The following is an 18098-nucleotide window of genomic DNA, read 5'->3' as shown; positions in this document are numbered from 1 at the left end:
TCCACCAGCACCAAACCTCCAGAGAAATTCATGGATCTCATCAATTCCACCAGCACCAAACCTCTGGAGAAATTCATGGATCTTATCCATGGATGGGAGCCACAAGGAGCACCTGAGCTCCTCCACCAGCACCAAACCTCCAGAGAAATTCATGGACCTTACAAATTCCTGTTTTCCTCAGTAATTCCAAGTAATACCCTCCAAAATTCCATCTTTCTGAAGCACCATTCCATGGTGATAAAACAAAAGCCAACACAATAATTTGGTCATTTCCATCTGCCTCCATGGGATTTTGCAGCTTCCAGGAATTCAAGAGCTCTGTTGTTACTCACCAAGCTTGGAAAAATCTCAACTGGATTGTGCTATCTTATTTAACTCCCTGAATTCCTCCACGGGAGATTGTTGTGCCATGAAAACGAGAGCATGTTTAAAAAAAAAAGGATTTATTTAAAAGAAAATAATTTCTATTTGATATTATATTTTGAAAAGCAAATTGCTGGCTGTGTTTTAGCTGCACTCAGGGATAACCAAGAGAAAAAGCAGAGCAAAATTTCCTGAGATTAAATTTCTGTTCTGTATTTTCTTCATCCACAAGGTAACAGGTAGTTATTAAATTAATGAAGCTAAATGTGAATTAATTTGGGAAAAATCCACAAAAATCTTCATTAAGAAAAGACAATCAACATCATATTGTAGAAATCCCTTCTTTAAAAGTTCAGCGGAGCCTGAATAAATAAAAACTGAATAAATTATTTTGGTTGGAGAAATATTAATGGAATTCCAGGATGGTTGGGTTCAAAGGGATTTTAAATCTCATCCCACTCCCATGGGCAGGGACACCTCCCACTATCCCAGGTTGCTCCAAGCCTGTCCAACCTGGCCTTGAGGAACTATTTATAATTTGGAGGCTAAATCCAAGGAATGAGCAAAACAAAGGAATGAGTGTTAGAAACTGCAGAGTGCACTTGGAAAACACAGAATTTTGGGATCTGCCAAGCCATTGCTGGCAAGGACCTTGCTATGGGGGTAAAAGTTCTTGCTTGGCAAAAATAAGATGGAGGAGGTGTAAAAATCAAAGATATTTTTAAAATTCTTCCATTGGAATTCTCAAGGTATGGAGGGGTGAGGGAGAGCAGATTGTGGGATGTGCAATGGGAACGTGCTGGGATTTGGCTGGCAGGAGAAAGAGCTGAGAGGAGCTGCTCCAGGAGATGCTGCTCCCTCTCCAGTCATTCCAAGGGAAATTCGTCATGTCCAAAATTTCCATGGCTTCTGCCTGCCTTTTTTCCCATAAAATCTCCCCCAAATGCACCGATGGGAATTATCAAAGGAAGAAGGAGTATTTGGAATTCTGGGGTCTCTGAGGCAGAACTGCCAGATGCAAGACAGGAATGAGCCTGGTGGATCCTGGTGGAGGAAAATCCCGAAGCCACAGAGGTTTTGTGCTGCTCTTTTATGGGAATGAGGCATTTGGAGGTGGGATCCAGAGTGGGGAGCGGGCAGGGATGAGGCTGACACAGGTCTGGAGGTCACTGTGGTGACATGTGGGTCATGGCCAGTGGGAACAGCCTTTCCCTGAGGAAAAGAATCATTTGGATCATGGAAAGACTTGAATCATGGCCTTATTCTAAAAAAAAAAACAACACAACCCTCAATATTTGCTTTCCTTTTTTTTTTTCTGGGTGAGATCTGTCTGGATATGGGAGCAGCCTGTGGTGACACAGATTCCACCAGCACCAGCAGGAGGAGAGAATTGCCATGTACTGTCAGAAAAGCAGGAAAATGCCTGGAAAAGGCCATTATCTCAAAGGGAAAGAGGAACGAGGGAAGGCAGAAAACTGGAAATGAGGAAAAGGAGCAGAAGATTCCTCAAACAACAGCATCAATGTGGTGAAAATGCTGATTTACCCCCCAGTGTGAGGAAGTTCTCTGCTTAGGAGGCTGGAGAAGTTACAGATTCCATAAAATCCACCATGGATGAATTCCCTGGCTTGGCACTGCCCGTTTACTCCCAAGGCAACTCCTTCCCTTGCTCCCCAGCTCCCACAAAGGGCACCTTACGTAAGTGGCATTTGGCTGGGCACAGGTGAGGCTGCTCCGTGCCCTGCATCCCAACCCCAGAATTCCCCAGCACATCCAGGGGCTCAGCTGGACCCCACAGCACACCTGGAACACCCTCCAGACCTCTGAGAAAATGCTGGAGCACAGGGAAATATTGAAAATTAATTGAAATATTTAAATTAAATTTCAGCTGGGTTTGGTGTGCGGTTTGTGTTGAGGGTGTGCTCACACTCAAACATTCTTGGAACCTTTTAAGAGTGATTTTCTTAATTTCTACAGTTATTTCTTTCTTATCTAAGCCTAAAACAGTTCCAAATCACCCAAAAACTGAGTTGAAAACCTTCCCTCATTTCCATTTAGAGGGATCCCACCTCCTTTATGAGTTGATCCAAGTTCCATCTCCAAATGAAATATCTGAATTCTTTTTTCACCAAACACCACAGACGCTGAGCCTGGTCCCATCCTGCTCCTCTAATTCCCAGCTGGAGCATCTTTCCCTGATTTCCCTGGGCAGGCTGCTGGGATCAGATGAGCTCCGTGACAGATGTTCCAGGGAATTAATGTGAATAACCCCCTCACCAGTGACTCCGAGCAATTAAAATCCCCAAGAACACTCTGGAGCTGCTGCAGCTCATGACCAGCTCGAGGCTGTTATTACTGCTTGGATTTAAATAAAAAACAAACCAAAACCAATAAACAAACAAAAAAGTGGGAATTCTGCAGGATTCCAGAATTCTAAAGGAATGGGAAAGTAGTGGATATACGGCTGTGTGAGGAAGGATTAAAAAAATTCACATTACTCAAAGTTTTCTGGTTCAATTCCCACACTCAACTGGTGCATGTTTTGGGATTTAAAAGCTGGATCCTGCAAGAGGAAATTTAGGAAATGAACCAGTGAGATCCTCGGGGATTTTCCTGGATTTTATTTCATCTTTTGATGGCTGTTTATGGTTTAAGGAGGATAAGTGACGGTCAGAGGCAGCCCCAATCAGCTGTAATGGCACCCAAATCGACTGTCTGGGGTTAGAGATTTGTGGGGAGGAAAAGAAGCCTCTCAGCCAGGATTCCCATGGAAAAAAAGGTGGAAAGGAGGGAGATTTGTAGCCAGCAAAAACTGTCTCCAAGCCTTTTCCAGGATTCAGCTCCGAGAGTGCCCTGCTCCAATCACCCTGAGCTGAGAGAGTGAAGGAAAAAACGTGCCCTGAAGGCTCTGAGAGGAGTTCCTGAGCTCTGAGATGAATTCCTGGGCTCTGAAATGTGTTGAGATTAATTCATGGGTCCTGAGATGAATCCATGGGCTCAGAAATGAGTCCTGGAATCAATTCATGGGGCCTCAAATGAATTGGTGGGCTCTGAAATGAATTCCTGGGTCCTGAAACAAATTCATAGGTCCTGAAACAAATTGATGGGCTTTGAAACGAATTTCTGGGTTCTGAAATGTGGTCCAAGATGAATTCATGAGCTCTGAGATGAATTTCTGGGTTCTGAAATCAATTCATGAGCTCTGAGATGAATTTCTGGGCTCTGAAATGAATCAATGAGCTCTGAAATTATTCCATTGGTTCTGAAATGAACGAATGGGCTACAAAATAAATTCGCAGGTCATGAAATGAATTCCTGGGCTCTGCAACGAATTCCTGGGCTCTGCAGTGAAGCCCCGGGCTCTCCCACACAAACACACGGCGCCTGGCAAAGTTGCCGGCTGCCGCCTTTGTTCCCGGGAATAAAGGGCTGGATTTCTCCCGGAGAACGGCGGCTGAACAAGGGCCGAGGCCCCGCACCGAACATCCCCCGGCTGCTTTTCTGCCCCACTCACGGCCGGGAGAACCCACTGCTCGTTCTCCCCGCTTCAAACCACAGCTCCACTGGTTTCAAACCCAGTTTAACCCCAGTTTAAACCCGGCAGAGCTTACCATGTGTGTGCCACCGTGAAGCGACGGCGCTGGCGGATGCTTTTATTCACCAGCAACTTTCTGAAAAAGCAGGGAGAGTTCCTGGGCGAGCTGCGTGGAGAAATCTTTGGCGACGTGGGTCTGTTCCCGGGCAGCTTGGGCAGCTCCAGCTCCAGGTGCATCTGCTCCTTGAAAGTCCTGATGTAAACCTCGGCCTCGGGAGTGGCGAGTTCCCGGGAAGGCTCCCTGGCCGTCATCGCTGCGGCGCCGGGCGAGCTGCGAGCGCTCAGCGCCGGCCGCGCATCCCCGAGCGCCGCGCCGGCAACGCGGAGCTGCCCCCGCTCGCTCAGCGCGGGAGGATCCGGCAGCGCTGCCACAAAGCCCGGCTCTTCCTGGGAACGGTGCTCCCGGTGTTGGTGTGGCCGCTCATGAAAAATTCATCAGCCTCTGCTCCAGCATCCCGCCCTCCCCGAGAGAACAGCGCTGGGATTTCAGGGATCGGCTCAGGGAATAATGCACTGCCCCAGCATCCCGCCCTCCCCGAGAGAACAGCGCTGGGATTTCAGGGATCGGCTCAGGGAATCGCGCCCTGCTCCAGCATCCCGCCCTCCCCGAGCTGGGATTTCAGGGATCGGCTCAGGGAATCGCGCCCTGCTCCAGCATCCCGCCCTCCCCGAGCTGGGATTTCGGGGATCGGCTCAGGGAATCGCGCCCTGCTCCAGCATCCCGCCCTCCCCGAGCGAACCGCGCTGGGATTCCGGGGATGAGCTCGAGCACCCCGCGCTCCCAGGCCGGGATTTCATTGAGAATTAGTTTTGCCCGCACGGCGCTGGCTCCACCCAAGCCGCGCTCATTGGCTCGGGGCTGTTTTGGCAGCCGGGCTCTGTCCTGCCCTGCGGGAGCGCGGGGCATCCCAGGAAATTTGAAGGACCTGCCCAACATCCCGATGTTGCTCCCCGGCTCTGGCAGGGATGGGAGAGCGCTGAGAGTGGAGATAAAGGCTACAAGGGAACAAACACAAAGGGATTCTGTTCTGCAGGAACAAAGCACGCAGGAATTCCTGCTCCATGGAAAAGCTCCATCGTCCTGGGATGCAGAGCCAAAGGGTCAAACCTCTGCCAAACCAAAGGATGGGGGAGCTGGCAGCTCCCTGCCAATTCCAGTAATTTTTAGAGTCTATGTATTTAAAACGGAAAAAAAACAGGAATTTTGTCTCTGGATATAAACACCATGAAAGCAAGTCCTACTTTTCCGAGGATACAAAGCAACATTCAAGTAAAAAAGTTAAAGACAAGGAGTGTAAGAGCACAATAAATCCCTGAGGGAGGGGCACTGTTCAAACTGGTCAAAATAAGGTGACCAAAAATGCAAATACAAGAAATGTTATTAAAGGAGGAGGACTCAGGGAGAGCACACGAGCAAAGTGCTCTGCTTGCACTGTGCAGGCATCAATTACACGGCAAATCCCTGTCCATTCCAGAGGGTTTTCCATCAAATATCCCCAAACTCTTGCCAGGAACACCAGTGTGCCTTCCTCAGCTTCCAGCAAAGCCTCATCATAGAGAACTTCCCTGTGCCCCATTCCCAGTTATTAAAAACCAAAATAAACCAAAATATCTGCCCAAGCCTCGCTAAGGGCACTGGAACTGCAGTGGGATTTAATCCTGAGAGCTTCAGGCAGCAGCACAACGGGAATATTGGAGGATTCAGGAATTCTGACGTGCTAGGCTGGGATCTGTTACTCCACTGACAGGCAGGGAGAGACAAAGGGGGCCTGGGAGCTGAAGGGGAATTAAATCCACACACATGCTTTGGAGCTGGAATTCCCAACAGAAATAAATCTGGAATTCCAAACAGAAACAAAAAAATGGAATTTCCAAACAGACATTAAAAAATGGAATTCCTAACAGAAATAAAAAATGAAATTTCCAAGAGAAATAATCAATGGAATTCCAAACAGAAATAAAAAGGAACTTTCTAACTTTAATGGGATATTGGAGGGGCTTTGTGAGGATACATCTGCTGCTGGAGAAATTTCCATGCCTTTTCCTAAAGCTTTTCAAAGGGCAGGGAGAACAGAGGAAAATCCCATTTCAAAAGCAATAAAACTATTTTCCAAAGCATCCACTAAGGAAGTGCTCCCCATCATTTGGCCATCCATAAATCACTAATGAACTGGTGCCTGGACAAGGTCCTGTGCTGGGATGGGCACAGACACCCCAGAGAATGGAGCTGATGAGGAGGGAGAGGAGCCTGCGGGAGGAAGGAAGGCTCCGTTCCCTTGGGGAAGCAGGAGAGGGAACACAAAGTGCCATCCATCGGAATGCCAGAGCTTCTCTTGCCTGCAGCACTTTGAAGGCTCATCCTGAGCACAGGAGATTCTTCCAGCACCTTCCAGCTCCCGGTGGCAATGGATCCACACTTCCCTGACAAAACTCCCTGGGAAAGGTCCCAGGAGAGCTCTCGTGGAGTCCAGCTCCCACCCCTCACGCTGCCAGCTCCTGGTGTTCCACACACACAGCACCCTGCAGCCAACATCTGCGAATTCTCCATGGATTTAGAGCTTGGAATTCTGGCCAGACACACTGCTGCACTCCAGGATGAGCCAAGAGGAGCTGAGAAGCACACACTGGAGCTAACTGGCAGCAAAGCTGGGATCTGAAAATCCTGATGGGAATTCCCCATGTTTGCAGGGAATAGAGAGTGCCCAGGGCATCAGAGCTTCTGGGGTATCCTGGAATGGTTTGGGTGGGAACGGAACTTAAATCCCACCCAGTGCCACCCCTGCCATGGCAGGGACACTTCCCCTGTCCCAGGCTGCTCCCGATGTCCAGCCCGGCCTTGGGCACTGCCAGGGATCCAGGGGCAGCCACAGCTGCTCTGGGAATTCCAGCCCAGCCCCTGCCCACCCATCACCCCTCCCAGTCCTCCCAGGGCTGTTTCCCATCTGCTCATCCCAAGCCTGGATTGCCCCTGGTTAACAAATGAAAAGGATTCCCTGAAGAGCCCGGGAACACCCTGCACTGATCTGTCCATCCCCACAGATTACTGCCTGCAGCCCAAGGTAGCAATTCCATCAGGAAAGGGAGCAGAAATAGCAAAGAATTGTTGAGGAGGCGGAAAAGATGATTGAAGGAAAGTGCCTGGCAGGAAAATGAGACCACTTGGAAGAAAAAGGACAATTAAGGAAACTTTCAGAAGTTTAAGTGCATTTGGGTGAGATTCCATCCCCGCTTCCCAGCTCGCTGAAGAGTCTGGAAGTTTCAATATATTTGATTAAAATAACTGATAGGGTGGGAAACAACATTGCCAAGCCTGCAACTCCTCATCAAAAGCTGATCTTGAGTGTGCTGAGAGCAATTGCTAAGCAACAAGAACACATCTTTCTCCCTCAGCAGCACCATTATTTACCTGTTCCCGAGTCCTGATAGCCAGGATGGAGTGAAACACCAGGGAAAAGGGAATTCTGAAGTGTCCTACACGCTCCAGTGGCAAAGGAAAAGCTTTTAGTTGACTTTTCACAGCACTTTCAGCCAGGGGCACAGCAATTGGAAAATTTTTCCTGAGAGCACATTTAGATAAAAACAGTCAGGAATTCCCCTCTCTTACTCCAGCCCCTGGCCATCCCAAGGGCATCCCAAAAAGATTCCATCAACCCCACAACAAATTAATTAGAGAGAAATTATTTCAAGGGACTTTGCTTTGCTGCTGCTACTTGGGCTTCTTTTTCCAAGCAAGAAAACCCAGGGGAAAACATATTTTTAATCAAGTACAAAGTCTCCTTTCCAGAAATCCTGGCTGATAGAATTCCCCCTTTAACAGGAAAAAATAAAATCTTTATTAAACTTCCAAACAATCTGAAAATTAAGATTTTTCTTTATAAACTAAAAATCACAGATCCCCTCTGTGTGTTTTAATTGCTGCTCAGCAATTTGTTATTTAATCCATGGAATATCCATGTGCTCCTGGAGCAACAGGGGCTTCATTAGTTCTCGAATTACTTGGAAGGTCCCTCACACACAGCAGCATTTCCTTGGCTTAAATCAGGCCCAGGATTGGAAAGGTCAGGAGAGATGGACAATTCCAAACATTTATAAAGCTGAGGATGCACGAGGGAAGGATTCAACCCCTTAAAATCCCTTTTAGACTAAAATTAGACCACATATGATGGGAAGAAAGCCCATTATTGGGCCAGGACATGATGGGATTTCACAGCAGCGTCCCTACTTAAGGCGGATTTCTGCCAAATGGGTTGGGAAAGGATCCATGATGGATTTCCAGGAGAGAAATTCCAGGAGCCAAGCAGCTCCATTAGCTCTGGGAGAGATGAACATGAGCCTGAAGAGGAGGCAGGGAAATCAGCCAAAGCTCATTCCCAGTGGGAAATAAAAGGAAAGGAGGAATACCTGGGTTTGGGAAAGGGTGGGAAAAGGAGATTTTGAGGAAAAGCAAACCAAGCTAAGGCAGGAGAAAACCCTGTAAAACAACAACTTTCTCTCCAACAGAGACTGGAGAGAGAAAAAAAGAAGGAATGAGAGAGCAGAGAATACGGGAATTGTCATTTGTACTGGAAAATAACTGGGTTACAGAGCCAGCAGCAGAGCACGGAATAAATCTGTGGTGGAAATGTCACAGGACTGACAGGGATGTGATCTTGAGCTCAGACCCTGAGGCAGCAGCTGGAGCTGCCAGGATGAGGCAGCACCAGGAATAAATCACAGCAACCCCGGCAGCGGAGACAGGCAGAGACGAAGAAAAAGGATCAGAGACAGAAATGTCTGGAGCACGACAAGGAAAACATCAAGGAACTGGGAGCTGGAGGAGGGAAGCAGCCAGGGAAAGGGGCTTGAATGTGGAACTGGAAGTGGATTGAAATGTCAGGATAAGGAGTGACAGGCGAGGCTTGGAGTGAGAGCAGTGGCTGCAGGGAAAGTGAGGGGAAGGAGGCAGGGATGGGGAAAGGGGAGCTGGAGCAGCTCTGTGAAAAGCTGGAGAGGATTCCCAGGAAATCCAAGGGAGCTGCAGGGAAGGACGTGTTTGTGGTACAGAACCCACAAAGAACCCTTTGTGTACAAAGCCCTTTGTTTGTGGGACCTCTGCAGGGATGGAGCAGCTCTGGAGACACAACGGGAGTGGAGAAAAAGGGAAAAGAAAGGAGAGGAGCAGCAAAGGGACTGACATGACAGGAAATGATACAAATTCATTTTCCCCTTTTTTCCCTTCCATCACATCCAAGAGATGTCCTGGGCCCATCCCAGTGACTGCCACTAATCCATCAGGGACAGAGCAGTCCTAGTTAATCCCACTCCATCCCAGTCCCAGTTTTACTTCAGCTCCCTCAGAGAAGCAGCAAACCTGCTTCTAGGCCTGACCTAAACCCCCCACTGGCACTTTAACCATCCCACCCAACCCCGGGGAACAAAAAGGTGATTTCACCTGAAAAATAGGAATTCACCATTGGAATTTGAGCTGCACTGGACCAGCCACATCTCCAGAACACCCAAACCAAAGCCAGGCTTTAACAGAACAAAAATGGAACAGCAAAGAGGTTTTGGGGAGCATCATCCCTTAATCTGTGCAGAGGTGCTGCTGATGTTTCCCAGAGATAAAGGGGATGTCCCTGGATCCCTGGCAGTGCCCAAGGCCAGGCTGGGCAGGGCTGGGAGCAGCCTGGGATAATGGAAGGTGTCCCTGCCCATGGAATGAGATGAGAAATCCTTAAAATCCCCTCCAGCACAAACCACTCTGGAATTCTACAGAATAAAAAATCTTCAACCCTCTCTTAATCATCTCTTTTTAACAGAAGGCTGAACAAATCCCAAGAAAATCTTTCCAGCCCAAAAGCAGAAGGTTTCATGGTGTTCAGCTGGTCAATTTTTAAGGAAAAAAAACCAAAACCAAAAAACCACCTGCCTTTGCATCTGCTGCCTCAGAGGCTGAGCTGCTAAAAGATGGCTCCACAACAGAAAACTGGAAATTACATGTTTAAGGACTTTCCTTCTCCTTCCCTGAAAGTTTCCTGCAGCAAGAGAAGCAGGAATCCATCCCTAATTACAGGTTTAAATGACAAATTCCCCACGTTTGAGAGGCAAAAAAAAATTAATAACAATCCACTGTTATTTAGATTCCTGTTGAGAGATAAGGTTGTTTTATATTTAATAGCTTAAAATCATCCAGTCTGGACCTCCATTCCCACAGATTTAGGGGGGCATGGAATTTTTGGGAAGGGAAGTTTTGGTTGGGAAACCTACCAAAAACTGAACAAAACCAACGAAAAATTGAACTAAACCAACCAAAAATTGAACAAAACCAACCAAAAATTGAACTAAACCAAACAAAAACTGAACTAAACCAACCAAAGGCTGAACTAAACCAACCAAAGGCTGAACTAAACCAACCAAAGGCTGAACTAAACCATAAGCTTTCCAGTATTAAAACACCCAGAATCTCAAGAAGGCTAAGAAAACCCAGAATAATTTCCAGATGAGTCCCAAAAAACCAGTTCCATCTTTAGGCAACATTCCCTGGGAGCTGGGCGAGGCTGGGTGCTCATCTGCTCAGCCTGAATTAATCCCCGACGTCAGGCAGAAGCTGCTGCTGTTTGAGCTGAGCTTTACAAGGTGTTCCCTGGCACAGGAAATTATTTGCATTCAGACCACGCATGAAGGGCTTGGGAAGAACAGCAAACCCAACGCCTTTCCCTTCCCATTTGTCCTAAACTGGATTTGGATCCGTTTTTTCCATACTAAATCCCCCACAAAACACAATTTATCTGCCAAAAAATACAATTTTATACCACGCTGTGATGCCCTTTTTTCTTGCAGGTATTTCTGCTGTTCCCTCCTAGTAACTGGCAATAAATTGATATTTATAAATTCATTATAAATTTATATCATTTAGATTTTATTATCAAATTATATAAGCCACCAGGGCGTGATGTAAGAAGGGAATTTGCTTAGCAACTTGGGATTGTGCCTGATTTATTCCCAGAGAACACTGAAATGCCTTCTATATATCCAGAGTGAGTAATCCCATATGTCAGAGCAATCTGTATTAATTGTGATTATTTCCTCATTTCACAGCTATGGATTACAGAAGGTATTTGTAATATATTACCACAAAAATTCAATTTACTCCTCACAGGCAGAGACCTCCAGGGTGACTCCAGAGAAAGGAGAAGCTGATGGAAAAAATCTGAAAATTTGGTATATCCTGATGAGAAAAGGCTTTGTGTTAATACAGAAATGGAGCAGGGAAAATTCCTTCCTGGAAAGGCTTTTCCAGCCCAAGGCAGGGGTGGAACCTCCGTTCCTGGCAGGATTTAAAAGCTCTGTGGATGTGGCACTTGGGGACATGGATGGATTTGATGACCTCAGAAGCTGTTCCAACCTAAACAATTCCATGATTTTTTAATACAATGACAAATATGAAAAAACCCCAAAATATTGCTCTGTCACTTCTTGGTGCTCCCAAATAATCCCCTGGATCTAATCCAGACACCCACTTCGCTTGGCCATTTTTGCATCCTGCCATGGATTCCCAGGGAAAACTGCCCAAAAAAAAGGACAAAAAAGGAATCTTGGAGCACCCTCCTCTTCCTTGCCACAAAAGGACTGAAATAATCTTCACCAGCCCACAAATTTCTCTGATATTGGTCCCACAGTGGCTGAGGAACAGAAAATTCAACCAAATTAATCCAAAGTTTTGTATTTTCCTCCTGCTTTCCCAGACTTTGGGCTGATTTACAGAAATAATTCCAGTTTCATTCCATTTATTTTATTTCTTTGTGTCTCAGCTCATCTCCCCCTTATCAGCTCCCTTGGATAAATCAGAATCAAGTTTACAAGGTGGATTTTTTTACAGCTATTTTCCCCTAAGGAATCCCAGGCAAAACTCACAACATTCCCTGCTCAACAGCTTCCAGCTTTGCCAGTACCTCACATTTTGGAGCTGGGAAAGAGCAGGATTTGCTCTGCTGTCAGAATTCCCAGGAAGCTTTGTCCATTACGGCTTAATTAAAGGAATAAATCCACAGCCAAAACTCCTCGAGAGCAGCTTGGTGCCACTGCCAACAAAAACAGGGTCAGGGAGGGGGTGGCTGGGGCCTGTCCAAGCAAACCAAAAATTCCATGATTTTTTAAGGGATAGAAAGTCTCCAGTGCTGGGTAAAAGCCTCTGGAGCTGGGGTGAGGCAGCAGCACGGGACAGTCCTGCATTCCCAATCCTCTGCTTCCTTCCAGGGGCATTCCCAGGGTTCTCCAGGCCTCTGCTCCAAATATTCCAGCAGGGAATTGCCCCAAAAGGGAAATCTGGAAATATTCCAGATGGAGTACTCAAAACACATCAGGGAATTGCCCCAAAAGGGAAATCTGGAAATATTCCAGATGGAGTACTCAAAACACATCAGGGAATTGCCCCAAAAGGGAAATCTGGAAATATTCCAGATGGAGGCACTGAAAACACGTCAGGAAAGGTCCAAAGGCATCGCAGCCCCCCAGGGCCAGGTGGACCAAGAGGAATTTGGGAAACTGAGGGAGCAACCTGGCCACAAGTGTTTGAAAATGGGATTTATGGGTGGATTTTGGGGAGTTTTGCTTGGGAAATCACAAAATCATGGAATCACAGAATCAGTAAGGTTGGAAAAGATTTTTAGGATCAGCAAGTCCAACCCTGAGCCAGCACCACGTCCAGGTCCACCACTGACCATGTCCTCAGGTGTTACAAACTAAAACCTGACCTAAACCAACCAAAAACTGAACTACACTGAGCAAAAACTGGACAAAACCAACCAAATCCTGAACTAAAATAACCAGGTTTTCAGTTAAAAAACTGAAGTAACCAGTTTTTTTCAGTTAAAAAACTGAAGAAAAGCAACCTAAACCTAAACAAAACCAATCAAATTCTGAACAAAACAAATCAAAAAAACTGAACAAAACCAACCAAAAACTGAACAAAACCAACCAAAAACCGAAGAAAAGGAGCCGAATCCTGACGAAAACCAACGGAATGCTGGAATGATGGAAGGGTTGGGGCTGGGAGGGCCCGCAGAGCTCAGCTCACCCCAAAGCCCAGCCCAGGGCCCTCCCAGGGGTGAACGTCCTGGAGCAGCTGGGCCCCAGCAGGCTGTGCAGGTGAAAACAAACGGGGTTTGCTCTTTCCCTGGAGATGAGTTATCATTAGTCAGAAAATCCTGTCAGCCTCGTGTCTGATTCAGCTTTTCCATCAACTCTATTTCCATAATTTTCATTTATTTTCTCTGCTAGCGAGGGTGAAGTTTGAAGAAAATATTTCAGAAGCTTCGTTGTCTTCTGCTGATTAACAGTGACTCATTTCTTCCCCTTCCACACACATCCCAAGCTGTCTTTTTGCACTCAGGATTGAGGTGTATAATTAAAATTGAATCATTAAAAGCCTTTTTTTTCGTGTGCTTCTGTTTTCAACCACTTTTATCTCCAGGCAAAACCCTGCAGCTCTGAACTTACAGGCTGATCCTTAATAAAATTATTGGGATCACCTTGCAATTCACACAAAAAGGGGATGTTATGTACAGTATTTGGAGTAAAATTCAATGAATTCAATAAATGGAAAGGAATTAAAAGATTAGGTGGCAACAACAAAATAAAAGTTGTGGACAACAAGTGATTTTGAAATAACCATAATTTTAATTCCTGACCTATGATTAATCCATCTTAAAATTCCTCTGGGTAACTACACCTCATATTAATCATAGTTCTTTCATTTAGGCCTCCAAGAAAACATAAAAATACAGTTTTTTGAAGGTGCAAGAGCTTCAGAAACTGACGGCACCAGCCAAAATCTAAATATAGGCAGACAAAACACTTCTCTGGGTATTTTTGGCTGAGAAATAACAGCAGATACAAAGCAGAGAGAGAACAAAATCACCTTTTTTCCCAGGTTTTTTTTGGGATAGGTTGGCATTTGCAATGACACAGCAGCAGCGACCTTGGAATATTTGGCCTGCCCACTTTTTTTTTGGATAGAAAGGATTTGTGGGGTTTATTTTGATAGAAGATCTCCAGGATTTGGGATGTGACCCCTCAAAGCCCTGAGTGCCACACAGAGCCATGGCTCGGGTTTGTGGCTCTGACTGAGCCCCAATTCCACATGGGAATAACCCCATCCCAACCACACCAGGAATACGGGATATTCCCTGCGGGAACACCTCAGAACATTGGGAATGACCCCATCCCAACCAAGAACATTCCCTGTGGGAACACCTCTACACCACTACAAAATATTGGGAACAACCCCACCAGGAATGTGGGATATTCCCTATGGGAACAGTACAAAATATTGGGAATAACCCCATCCCAACCCCACCAGGGATCTGGGATATTCCCTGTGTGAACACCTCACACCGTGAGGGAGCAGCAGATTTTATGGAAGTTGTTCCCTGAATTCCCCATGGCCATTTCCTCCTCCAGGTCTCCGAGGAGTCCAAATGGTGGCAATGAGGCCGAAATCCAAGGAATTTCCTCTTCCCACACCAAGCAAGGCCCTGCTTCCCACTTTGGGAATTCCAAACAGATTTAAGCTTTAATTTTTATGATCCTTCTGTGGATAATAAAGGACTCTCATCTCCCAACAACATTCCCAGCTTTTCCCATATTTTGAGGGATCCCAGCTCTCCGAGATCCCACCAAATCCCGAGTTCATTCCCAGGAAAAGCCCTAAACAGACCCAGAAATATTTCCATGGACTGAAAATGAAATCCCAGAGCAGAGAATCCCTTATGACTGTTCCAAGATTTCTCTGATATTGTTGGGAAACTTTGGAAAAATCCCAGGAATTCTGAGTTGCCACAGCCACTTCCCAGAAGCAGCAAGGAATAATGAAAACCTCTTTTCCCTGCAGATTATGGGATGTCCTGAGGAACACCACTGACCTCCTTTTCCAAGGCAAGGAAATGTCCCCCAGAAATGCAGAAATCCAGCATAATTATTCAATCAGAATAATTGATCCTGCTCATTAGCACAGAAACTGATGGCATTTATGGAAATTACCCGTATTTTGAACCTGATGATGTCCATTACACAATTTAAATATCAGTATAAAAATGAAAACCCTGCTTTTAAGTATTTTTTCCTTCAGGTTTTTTATTTTTCACACCACATGGGAAACTAGCTCATTTTTTTTTCCCTATTCCAAGCTTGCAGCACATTCCTTCAGTTCTCATCTCCTAGAATTTGAAATTACCTAAGAAATAAAACTCCAGTTTCTCAGGGCATTATCACAAGGTTGGGAACAGCATTGAAAAAAAAAAAAAAGAAAATTAAAAAACCCTCAAAACCACATCTCTTCAAAACATCATCTCCTTCTGAATTTCTGGGATTCATCCTACAGCTCCTGTTAAAGCTTCCAAATATTTCCTTTCATCCATGGGGTATGCAAGGAGCATCAGCTTGGTTTCCCAGCCTGATTCCAGCTTTGTTATCCTTAATTCTCCATGCAAATCTCATCCCCTTTATCATCCTAACCTTCCTTATCTACCCCTCAATTAATCCCCACTTATCTGTCCCTCAATTCCCATTTTACCAGTCTCTCAATTAATTCCCATTTTCTCAATCCCCCAATTAACTCCCATTTTATCATTCCATCAATTAATTCCCATTTAATCAATGCATCAATTAATTCCCATTTTATCAATCTCCCAATTAATCCCCACTTATCCATCCCCCAATTAATTCCCACTTTATCAATCTCTCAGTTAATTCCCGTTTTATCTATCCCTCAATTAATTCCAATTTTGTCAATCCCACATTTAACTCTCATTTTATCAATCCATCAATTAATTCCCACTTTATCAATCTCTCAGTTAATTCCCGTTTTATCTATCCCTCAATTAATTCCAATTTTGTCAATCCCACATTTAACTCTCATTTTATCAATCCATCAATTAATTCCCACTTTATCAATCTCTCCATTAATTCCCATTTTATTTATCCCTCAATTAATTCCAATGTTATCAATCCCCCATTAAACTCTGATTTTATCAATCCCCAATCCATTCCCCCTTTATCAATATCTCAATTCATTCCTATTTTATCAATCCCCAATCCATTCCCATTTTATCAATATCTCAATTCATTCCCATTATATCAATCCCCAATCCATTCCCACTTTATCAGTATCTCAATTCATTCCCATTTTATCAATCCCCAATCCATTCCCACTTTATCAATATCTCAATTCATTCCCATTTTATCAATCCCCAGTTAATTCCCACTTTATCAATATCCCAATTCATTCCCATTTTATCAATCCCCAGTTAATTCCCATTTTATCAATCCCGCATTAATTCCCAGCAGCCTCCCAGGGAGGACGAGCGGGCTCTGGCTGAAGGCAGAATTCCCGAGGAAGGTTTGGAGTAACTCAGTGCCCAAAATTATCCCGAATTTGGGGCTGATTTAGCTCCTAACGCTGTTTTTAATTTGCTGCCCACCACCACCATCTGGAGAACAACGGGAGTACTACAGGAGTAGAGACTGAGTAGATTTATCCCAGTTCCAGGTGGATGTGGGGAATAGGATCAATCCCTTCATGTTTTCCTTACAGATTCTCATCTCCAACCTCCACAATAAAATAATTCCAGAAGAAAGAGGCCATAAATGAGGGACCATAAGGCAGCAAATCTGTATTTTAATGTATTTATTGCCATATCCTAAATATTTATCTGCCTCTCCAATCCCTAAAAAGTGCATTCCAGTATTTAATATTAAACCAGATCAACTCCTCATGGAATTCTTAAAGCCTTGATTTCCTCACGCTTTGGGATTCACCATGAATCCCATTTTTGTTTCAACATCAAAACTTGCTGCAAACCCTTCAAAATATCCAAACATCCCCCACACACCTGAGGGAAACGAGGAGAAATGGTGGGAATGAGCAGCCAAATCTAACCCAGGAGATGCTAAGGAGCAAAAAAATTGGGAAAAGAACTCTTCTGGATGTTCCAAGTGTAGCTACAAATTTATTCTTCACACCCTCACTCTTCCCTCCTGCCTGGATTTCCTATCACAAAGCTGGAGTCAGAAAATATGGAGCTGGAGTGGGGAAACACTTGAACAACTTGGATGAAAACAGGGACAAAAACTGTGGAGAAGAAGCTTGGAAGACTTCTCCACTCAGACTGTCACCTGAAAATCTCAATCCCATGTCCCTCCTGCCTTGCAGGATCCCTAAAAGCTGTTCTGTGGGAACATTCCCTTCCTTTTCCACAGAAAATGTTGTTACATCACACCTGGTTTGGAATTACTGCTTTGGGATCAACCTCCCTTGTTTTTCTGGCTGTCTCCAGAAACATCTTCCATGTTTCATGCACTGTTTTTTCCCTTCAAATCTTCGAGTAATTTGGGTTTTGTATCACTAATAAGAACTGAGCTCGCAGCTCTGTTGGAATTCTATCCCAAATCCTTGATCTTCTCCAACCTTAAACATTCCATGATTCCATGGCTGTGCTCCTGAGAGAGTGGCAGGCCCTGAGTCACTGGGAATTCTGTAGGGAAAAACTGCCTGGAATGGGGCAGAGCTCAGTGCTAACCTGGTCCAGAACACCTCAATGCCTAAAACTTCAATAAAAAATGGGAATGGTCAGCCCAGTTTTTATAGGATCAGGCAGTGTAAGTGGTCAGGGAGGTGAGGATTAGGACTTCAATAAAAATGGGAATTTTAAAACCAGTTTTTATAGGATCAACCAACGTAAGCAATCAGGGACGTAAGGATTGATAAATAAAAAATGGGAATTTTAAACCCAGTTTTTATAGGATCAGCCAATGTATGAGGATTAGGACTTCAATAAAAATGGGAATTTTAAAACCAGTTTTTATAGGATCAGCCAATGTAAGTCCTCAGGGAGGTGAGGAGGATGCAGAAAGAGGAGCTGGGACAGCACTGCATCCCAGTCACACCAGTAACTCCCAGTTCCTGTGGAAAACCGGGAATTTTCAGCCCTACAGAAACAGCAACAACCCGAGCAGGGCTGCCAGGGTTCCAGGAAAACCCGCACGCACAGATTCTGCTGGATCGGGAGAGAGGAGCAGCGGTGCCCTCTTGTGTTCCAAGGGATAAATCCATGATAAATCGCTGGCAATTCCTCCCAAACCATGGACAGAGGCACATTCCAGG

The 18098-nt window shown here is 45.3% G+C and overlaps 1 protein-coding gene across 3 annotated transcripts in view; it reads right to left on the bottom strand.

Annotated features, from left to right (window-relative positions):
* The window catches only part of PDE4B (phosphodiesterase 4B), a 171357-nt gene that overhangs the window by 129718 nt on the left and 23541 nt on the right, over positions 1–18098 (bottom strand). The window contains exon 1 of one of the 3 annotated variants that reach the window (XM_039711701.1): positions 3975–4225. The exons of the other annotated variants lie outside the window; for them this stretch is intronic. Coding sequence (XP_039567635.1) covers positions 3975–4210 — 236 coding nt within the window. The 5' untranslated portion in view covers positions 4211–4225. Of the gene's footprint in view, positions 1–3974; positions 4226–18098 lie in introns of those variants that run through there. 3 annotated transcript variants of the gene reach the window in all.

Source organism: Passer montanus, unplaced genomic scaffold (genome assembly GCF_014805655.1).
Source record: "Passer montanus isolate IOZ18808 unplaced genomic scaffold, ASM1480565v1 scaffold25, whole genome shotgun sequence".
NCBI classification, from domain to species: domain Eukaryota; kingdom Metazoa; phylum Chordata; class Aves; order Passeriformes; family Passeridae; genus Passer; species Passer montanus.
Note: the sequence above shows the minus strand (reverse complement) of the source record. Positions and strands in the feature narration are given on the sequence as shown.